General features: G+C 39.6%; 1 protein-coding gene across 1 annotated transcript in view; it reads right to left on the bottom strand.

Moving 5' to 3' along the window:
* The window catches only part of PLB1 (phospholipase B1), a 122,769-nt gene extending 113,660 nt beyond the window's left edge, over positions 1 to 9,109 (bottom strand). The window contains exon 1 of the mRNA XM_059942613.1: positions 9,055 to 9,109. Within this exon, the coding sequence (XP_059798596.1) occupies positions 9,055 to 9,109 (55 nt within the window). The remainder of the gene's footprint in view (positions 1 to 9,054) is intronic.
* Between the last annotated feature and the right edge of the window lie 566 nt (positions 9,110 to 9,675).

Below are 9,675 nucleotides of genomic sequence, written 5' to 3' on the forward strand. Positions count from 1 at the left end.
TTCACCTCCCACGTGAAAATTCTCCAGCCCACATTCATCTCTCAGTTCTCTGAATCCTGTTGCTTTTATTACAGCTACTTACACCTATTTTGGTACTTAATTCTTCTCCAGTGATTTTTATGCAGATCAGTTCTCTCTCCCCAGAGGGTTCCTTACATTTGGTTTATTATCTCCTAGGCAGGCTCAGCCCTACTTGAGTTCTTAGAAGGCGCTCAGACAGTTAACTGACAGTAGCAAAAATGCAACTTGATGAAAATGATGATTGACAATAAAGTCCTCAAAATCTACAAGGTGCAGATGACATCCCAGGAAAGTAGGACTTCTGAGCCCCCAGAGAAAATCCCATACCTGTGCCCACTACTCAGGGCAGGAATTTGGAGGCATGTGTGTGAGCTGAAGTGGGGGCTGGGAATGGGGATTCAGGCATCTGATGTAGAGGAGAGAGTCTGACACCAGAGTTCCACCATCTGCCACCAACTAGATAGGTGACTTGAGCAAGTCCCCCCGACCCCCCTTCAATAACTGGAAGGACGTGGGCCACCAGAAGTCCTCCAAGATTGCTTTCTACTCTTATTTGGAAAGAGTATTTCTAGAAGGCTGGGCTGGCATCCTCCAGGAAGGACTCCAGGCCCTTGTGAAACAAACGTTGACTAACTTTACTTGTTCTAATAATGAAAGAGGCATTCCTTTCCTCACACAATGAGTTCACCCAGTTCCCACCTTCGGCTTTGCAGCGACAGGCCTGGCATGTGTGTGTTACCAAGGCAAGAGTTTTCATTCACAAGCATGACAGTCTCCTGGGGAACTTCTGACCCATGCCAGGAAAATGAAATTCTAGTGAAAATGGTATTTTACTAGGCACAGGGATTTCCTTGCCAACTTGTTTTAGCCAATTGTAGTTTTGAGATAATGATGTTTCAGTTTTCTAAACCAAAACTTTCAGAGCAGGAATCTGTTTTAATATGGGTTTTGGTGAGCCCATTTTAAAGCTTAAACAAAAGCCCTGGTTTGGTTTGGTTCTTTCCTCCCTTGGGCTCTGCTGTAATGCAGGGAGATGGTGAAAGGCCCTGGCTCTGGACTCAGTCTCAGGACTAAATTCAGGCTCCTGTGCTTATTAGCTGAATGAACTTGCGCAAGTTATTCAACTTCTGAGTCTCAGTTTTCTCATCTATAAAATGGGGAGAATAGTACATCCCTCTTAAAGGGAAGCTGCTATATATGTACAGTGCTTAGCATGGGGCTTGGCTATTCTTCAAACAAATTTAGTTTGAAGTGATCCTTAATGGTAATGTCCCAAGTGCCTGACAGATGATGTTCATATAGTCTCTGAAGACAGCCATCTTCATCCTAGGCCTTCATCCTAGGCCTCAAAGAATCTCACAAATAACTTTTCAAGGAGTCAAAGCATCACACACTAAAAATAACCAAGCACATAAACAAACAAGGTAACCAGGAGCAAGTATTAGCAGAAAAAAACAAAGCAGAAATAGATCAAAAACTTTGGAGACTGAAATTATCAGACAAAAATTATAAAAATAGGATGTTTTAAAAAATAAAAGACAAACTAGGGCTTCCCTGGTGGTGCAGTGGTTAAGAATCCGCCTGCCAATGCAGGGGACATGGGTTTGAGCCCTGGTCTGGGAAGATTACACATGCCACAGAGCAACTAAGTCCGTGTGCCACAACTACTGAGCCTGCACTCTAGAGCCCACGAGCCACAACTACTGAAGCCTGCTCGCCTAGAGCCCATGCTCCGCAACAAGAGAAGCCACCGCAATGAGAAGACTGTGCACCGCAACGGAAGAGTAGCCCCCGCTCGCCGCAACTAGAGAAAGCCCATGCACAGCAACAAAGACCAAACGCAGCCAAAAAAATAAATAAATTTTAAAAATAAGTAAATAAATAAAAGACAAACTTGAGGATACTTATAGGAACACAAAATTATTTTAAAAAGTAACATTGCAAATTTGGTAAAGAACTAAATGTAAATTAAATTTGAAAAATAAAACCAATTTTCCAAATCTTCTATGATCAGGTTAAACAGCAAATTAGACACAACAGAAGGAATGAATAAACTAGGATATGTGTTATAATAAATTTCTTAGAATGCAGTATAGAAAGACAACAAGATGGTAAAATTGGAAGACAGGCTAAGAGACATGGCACATAAAGTGAGAAAAGCAAACAAACATTTAATTGGCACCGCAGAAAGAAAAGACAGAAATAGTGGAGTAAAAGCAATATTTCAAGAGATACTAGCTGGGAAATTTTCAAAACTGATGAAAGATATTAAGCCACACATTCAAGATACACTACAAATGTTGAGCAAGATTAACTCACAAAAATGAATGAACTAGGAAACACATATACAACATAGACTGTATATTTTTCCAAAGATGGCCATGGCATTTCCTTCCATCCTGCATGCCCTTTTGCAATATGACTTTTGCCACTCTTCCCCCTTAAGAAGTGAAGTCTATTTCCTTCCCCTTGAATCTACGCTGGCCTTGAAACTTGCATTTACCAACAGAAGCAGCAGAAATTATTCTTGGGTCTAGGCATTAAAAGGCCTTGTGGCTTCTAATTTTGCTCTTTTTGGACCTGAGTCACAAGGTAAAGAATCCCAGGCTTTTCATGTAGAGATAAAGGCTGTGTGGAGGAGCCCCAAGTCACCCCAGCACCAAGTCCCCTGATATGGCATTTTAGACTCTCCAAGTCAATCCCAGACAACACTATGTGGAACAGAGACAAGATCCCTGAAGTCATCCCAAACTGCAGACCCACTGAATTGTGTGTAAGTAAATGTGAAAAATAAAACTTTCCAAAACTTACTTAAGAAGAAATAAATATGAATAATTCTATAACCATTAAAAAAATTGAGTCAGTAGTCAAAAGCCCACTAAAAAATAATATTTCAGGCCTAAATGGTCTTATTGGTGAGTTCTACTACCAATTAAAGGAAAAAAAATAATTCCATTATTAAAAACTATTCTAGAAAAGAGAAAAATAGGAACACTACCAAATTTATTTTATGAGAATGTATAACATTGGTATCAAAATCCAACAGTAGTGAGAGAAAGGAAAGTTATATCTCAAGTTCAATGTCATTCATGAACATATAAGGGAAAAAATCCTAAACAAATGTTAGTAAACCAAATCCAGCAGTATATAAAAACAAAATACACTGTGACCAACTTGATTTTATTCCAGGAATGTATGGATGATTCAACATTAGCAAACCATTTAACATAATAATAAATCTAAAAGGAAAAAAATAATACACTTATTTCCATAGATGCTGAAAAGACCTTCAACAAACTTTAACGTTCATTCCTGATAAAAATAAAAACACTCAAGAAAACACAATTTTGTGGATACATCTTTAATGTGAACACACAAAACACACATATATGTGTATGTATGTATGTATGATTCCCAAAGTCCATCATCTAACTGAACAGGGGAAATTTCTTTCCTACTAAGATCAGGAACAAGGTGAGAATCCCCACTATCACCCTTGCTATTTAACATTGTATTGGAGAATTAGATAATGCAATCAGAAAAGAAAAGAAGTAAAGGCAGAAAAAGGAAAAATATCTTTATTCGTTGATAATGTGGGACTAACCATGAAAACTCTAGAGAATCAATGATAAAACTAATTCAAACAATGAAATAATTTAGCAAGATAGAAAGTATAAAATTAACATAGCAAAAAGTAAAAGCCTTCATATACATCAATATATGGCCTGGCTTGGTTAGAAGATACAGTGGCCTATTTCTCTCTATTTTGCAAATTTATGGCAATTCCAATAAAAATACCAATACCTTTTTTTTCTAAAGCTAGGCGAATTGTTTCTAAAATTCATAAAGAAAAATAAACATGCAAAAATAGCTATGAAATCCTGGAAAACAAGAGCAAAGAACGTAGGTGAAGTATATTGCAAAATGGCCACAAATCTCTCCCATCCTTGAATGTATGTCACTTTGCAGTATAACATTGCTGTTCCTCCCAACAAGAGGAGAAGTCTATTTCTCTACCCCTTAAACCTGCGGTTGGCCATATGAATTGCTTTGGTAAATGGGACATTATCAAACATGATGCAAGCATGAGACTTGAAAAGTGTTGATGCTTTTGGAACTTACCCTTTTTCATTGCATTTTGGAAACTGAGACCACATGGTCTTTAAAAAAAAAAAAGACAACTTCCTTTGCAATCAGAGAATTTAAAACTAAAATACTACTTCTCATCTGTGACATTTGCAAAAATTCTAAGGCCTGACAATACACTCTGTTGTCAAGCTGTGGAGAAGTAGGCATTTTCATATATATTGCCAATGGGAATGTAAAATGGTATAATCCCTATGGTTGGGGGGAAATTTGGTAATATCTAACAAAACTATATGTGTATTTATCCTTTGACCCAGAAATCCCAGTTCTAGGAACTTACCCTAAGCTCTCCCTCCAAAAACATGAATAAGACATATGTACACGATTGTTCATGACAGCATTACTTAAAGTAGCAAAATACTGGAAACAACCTAATGTGCATATTGGGAGACTGGTTGAATATATATGGTACATAATGGAATATCCTACAGCTGGAAAAAAATAAAAAAGATTTCTGAACAGATATAATGTAATTTCAGGATATACTATTAAGTGAAAAAAAATCAAGATGAAAAAGAAGTTTATAGTAGATTACCTTTGTGCAAGAAGGAAGAAAATATAAGAATATATATTTGCAAAAAGAAACATAGAAATGATATGACAATAATGAAATTGGTTACCTACAGGGATAGGTGGAAATGGGATGGATGGGATAGGGATGGGAATGACACTTCTCCAGGTATATCTTTTCACACAGTTTTGACTTTTGAACCATGTTAATGCTTTATATATTCAAAAACTAAAGTAAAATCAAGAATGGGAGAAACTTTATAAGTGAATAGAAACAGAGACAAATTTAACTACATGTCAAATACATAACATAACCACACAGAGAGAATAAAAGAAAAAGAGTTAATACAAGTGATTTTGATCAAAGTATTTTGATTATATACCCTGTGTGGGACATATTCTAAGGACAAAAGAACCACAAAGAGATTTCGAACTTTGCTTATGGTGGTGTTATTATTTCAGTAATTCCAATATTGTGTTGGATGTATTGTAGGATTCAGCAAATGAATAAATGTATCAATATTTTTGTAACCTCAGCTTACACTGTGGGATAAGGACAATACAAATCCGGAATAGAGGAAGGAGATAAAAGCCTAATTCTAAGTAAAATTAGGAGATATCTGTATAAATTCATCTCATTAAAAAGAAAACAATATTTCTTGGCTCTGTCCACTGAGAGAGCTTAGACACAATGACACTCCAGAAGCAATGAACACCCCTAGCATCTCGATCTTGGTTTCTAAATAAAATCCCCTATCAATTGGCATCTTAAAGACGTTGCTAATTGCATGGTGAGGAAGGGAAAACAGAAGATTAGCCTGGAATAACTTGTTCCATAAAGCTAAAAAGTGCTTAAAAATTGATGGGGAAACAGGAGTCAGCTTGAAGTGGCTCTCACTGGCCAATAACTTGAGCATTAAAATGAGTAATGACAGGACTGGGTTATAATATACTGATTAATAAAAGAATCCATATGTCCATTTTATATTAGAAAGATAAAACCTAAAAAGAGTGGGGCAGAGAAGAGACTTTTTTTTTATGGAGGAATGCCAACTAACAATAGTAGGAGGAATGACAGCCATTTAAAAATCACCATCTTACACTCACCATGGTAATAATTCAGCCAAGAATCATCAATGGATGCTAAAAAACCATTGGGTATAAGAACAGTCACTCGGTATCACAGTATCTCCCTACAGACAAATTATAAATCACATGGGGGGAGGTACCTTTACAAGGGAGAAATCTGGCAGACACCACCTTAACCAAATTATCAAATTTAACATCACCAATGAAAATATTTGCTAATGTCACATGTATCACTGAATGTTACACATCAAGGACACAACATGATCTACATTGTATTTCTACCTGAAGAGTTTAATCTGATTCTAGCAACAAAGAAACAGTTTGGACCAATCCAAATTGCAGTGGGCACAAAAAAAGCCAGCCTCAATTTTTCAAGGACACACACACATACAAAAGAAAGAAAGGGGAAAAAAAGGCTAAAGAACTACTCTAGATTAAAAGGGTTTAAAGAGGCAGCACAAGTAAATGCAATGTGCAGTCTTTGGTGAATTTAACAAGCAATGACTGAAAAAAATGAACAAAATAGTAAAAAGTCAATTAACTTAATTCACCATATTAGCAGATTAGAGTAAATCATACAATCATCTCAATAAGTGCAGAAAAATTTATTCAGCACCCACTCATGATTTTTTTTTTAAAACCGCTTAGCAAATTAGTAATAAAATAGAACTTTCTTAGTCTCATAAAGAGTAGCTACAGAAAAGCCTGTAGCAAACACCACACTTACTGAGGAAACATTAAACACTTTCCTTTTGAACTTGGGAATAAGACAAGAGTGCGTCCAACCATCACTGCTCTGAACAGTTGTAGCGAAGGCACCAGCCAGCACAGTGAGGCAAAAGAAAGAAAAGGCACACAGGCTGAAAAGAGAGCAACCAGACCGTCATCACTGGCAGGATTGTGTATATAGAAAATTCAAAAGAATATACGGATAACTTACTAAAATTTATAAGAGCTTAATTGGGTACAAAATTAAAAATTTATTTCTATATACCAATAACATTTTCAAAATGACAATTTAACATTCCGTTTATCATACACCAAAAGTGTTAGATACCTACGAATAAATTTAACAAAACATATGCAAGACCTCAGAGAAAACTATAAAGCATTGAGAGGCGTTAAAGGTCTAATTATAAGCTCATGGTTTGGAAGACTCAATATTGTAAAGATACCTATTTTCCCCTACTTGATTCACAGAATTAAAAGCAATTTCTATCAAAAGCCCAACAGGTTTGTTTTTGGGAGGGGGGTAGAAATTGACAAATAGTAAAATTTATATGAAAGTTCAAAGCCAAGTCACTTCTAAAGAAGAAGAAAAAACAGAAAGACTTGTTTCTCACAAATAATAAAGCTTACTACAAAACTATAGAATTAAGATAACGTGCTACTGGCACAGGGGTAGACAATGGGATAAATAAAGCAAAACAGAGTTTTAAAACAGATGCATGCACATATGAGTCCTTTATATATGAACAGAGGCGGCTCTTCAGAATGGTGAGGAAGCAACGGACTTTTCAATAAATGGTGCTGAGACAACCAGGTATCTTCACGAAAAAACATATAAAACTGGGTTCTCCTCTTACAGTAGTCACCAAAATCAATCCCAGATGTCTTTAAAAAGACCCAGTGAGAAAAGCAAATTTATAAAGTTTTTAGAAGGAAATACAGGATAATATCTTCATGACCCTGAGGCCAGAGAGAAGTTCTTAAAGAAGACACAAAGAGCACAAACCAGAAAAGATTAAAAAAACTTTAGAAACAGACAGACAGTATACAAACAGACAATGGCCAGACCATAGATGACAATACAACTGTGACCCACACATCTGCAGTAGACGGGCAAGGAATCAGCCTAGAACAGTCAGGACTTGGCTCATGTCTGCAGCTCCCCAACTTTTGTCCCTGCTTCCAACGCAGGACCAACCAGAGAAAGCCACGTATGTTTCCCAAACGAATCATTTAAGATGCCTGGCTTCTAGTTAGCCGCCTGCAGCTAGCATCCCCCTGGCAACAGCCGCCAGTAAGAGCGCCCCTGATGCCTTCCCCTTTTCCGTCGTCAAGCTTTCCCACTCCCCTGCCTGCCTCGGAGTCTCTGCCAAACGCAAACGATAGCAGCTTTTACCATAGCAACCCTGGAATACATGCCTCCGTTTGTTCTCATTTGGCTGGTCTCCCTTTACTTCCCCCCAGATTAAGAAGTTTGTTCACTTAAAGTCTCCATAAAGAGAATGAAAGACAAGCCTCAGAAGATATTTGTTGGTTATACCAACAAATAGCAAGTGCACAGCCCATATGAAAAACTAAAAAAAAAAATCAGTGGGAGAAAGGACAACCCATTGAAAAAAACGGGAAACACACTAGAACAGTCACTGCATGAAAGAATTCAAATGGTCCATAAACATAAGGATTCCTAAGCCTCAGGAATAATCAGGGAAATGCAGTCACCCAGTGCAGGAAGCAGAGCAGGCACTCGCATTCTCTCTGGCCTCGCATCCCACCCAGCGACTCAGAGAGGGCGACTGACATGTCCTAGGTAGGTAGCCGAAGTAGCGCTTGGACCCCAGCCAGGCCCCGGCCTCTGTCCCCACCTCCTCCTCTCCCTCTGGGGGCTCCAGGGCAAGAGCTTTCTGACTCTGGGCCCGGGCCTCTCATTTGGAGACAGTTAAAAAATCATCTTTAAGGCCCTCTTCGCCTTTCTGAACAAAGGGAGGAAGGAAGAGCCAGGGGCTGGGAGAAGAGGGACAGAGGCACTGTCTTCTAACCATTAGCTCAGAAGAAATCCAAAGCCCTGGCTTGGAGTCCACTCGTTTCAGTCAGAGTCAGTAGTACTAAAGAACGCAGTGCAATCCGTTAGAATTCATCATCCTCAAATCTGCCTTCCTCTGCCCTTTCAGCAAAAACAAACAAAGCCCACGTAATGATCAAAATGTGCTTACCATTAGTGGTCATAGTGGTATTTTTCCATGTTAAGAATCAAGGTCCAGGGAGGTAGGACTTGCCCAAGGCCACACAGCACAGAGCATTAGAATCCGGGTCTTCGCGACTCCTACACCTATGGCTTGCTTCCCCACCACGGGGCTGTAGCTCGCCCACACTTCTCACCTGTCCTAAGAACTGCCTGCCCCCCACAGCTGTGGGCACTTAAGCTCAGCGCTGTAGCCTGCTTATTCTCACCTGTGCATTTCGTGCTCATGAAAATTCCTCTCCCAAGCTCTGTGCCGAAGCAACATGGGACACCAGCAGGGCTGACCCACCGGTTGCCCTCTGAGCAAAAGGCAGACTCACCTCGCCCCAGAAGCAGCAGCAGCCCCAGGAGGAAAGTGCGTGGTCGCAGCCCCATGCTGGAGCCCTCCAGACGTCCGCAGACCGATGGGCTATCACTCTTCCTCCTGCTTTTATGCTCCTCTGTTGTCTGATAGGGCGCCTGTCATAAATTTTACTGTCTTCACCTTTGAAAGGGGTCAGTGGCCAGCTGTAAATGATAAATATTAACATTTAGGTAGACGATTTCTCAAGGTAGATGGGTCAAAGATGGGTGGCATGTTCTAGACAAAGGCACCAGAAGACCAGGACCACACAGCCCCCTTCGCATGACCTTCCAGGATGGTGAGTGCCCAGAAATTGCTAGTGTCGGGCGACTGGAAATTGCTGGCACTGGGCTGGAATCCCAGGTCGGCCACAGCCATCAGAGCCTGGGGGGCATCCCTTAGGTTAGCCCCAGCTTTTCCGCTGTAAGCTATGGAACTAAAAGCCGTGAAAGGAGTGAAAGTACTTTGTAACAACTGTAAACCAGCCATCTCCGAATGTGAGATCTCTAGTGGGCAATGTGTTCCCACAGTGTCTCAGGAGTGCCGCTGGGTTCCCTAGTCTCCATGGCACAGAGAGGTTTTTTCCGAGCCCTGCCCC

This window comes from Balaenoptera ricei, chromosome 13 (assembly GCF_028023285.1).
Source record: "Balaenoptera ricei isolate mBalRic1 chromosome 13, mBalRic1.hap2, whole genome shotgun sequence".
Classification (NCBI taxonomy): domain Eukaryota; kingdom Metazoa; phylum Chordata; class Mammalia; order Artiodactyla; family Balaenopteridae; genus Balaenoptera; species Balaenoptera ricei.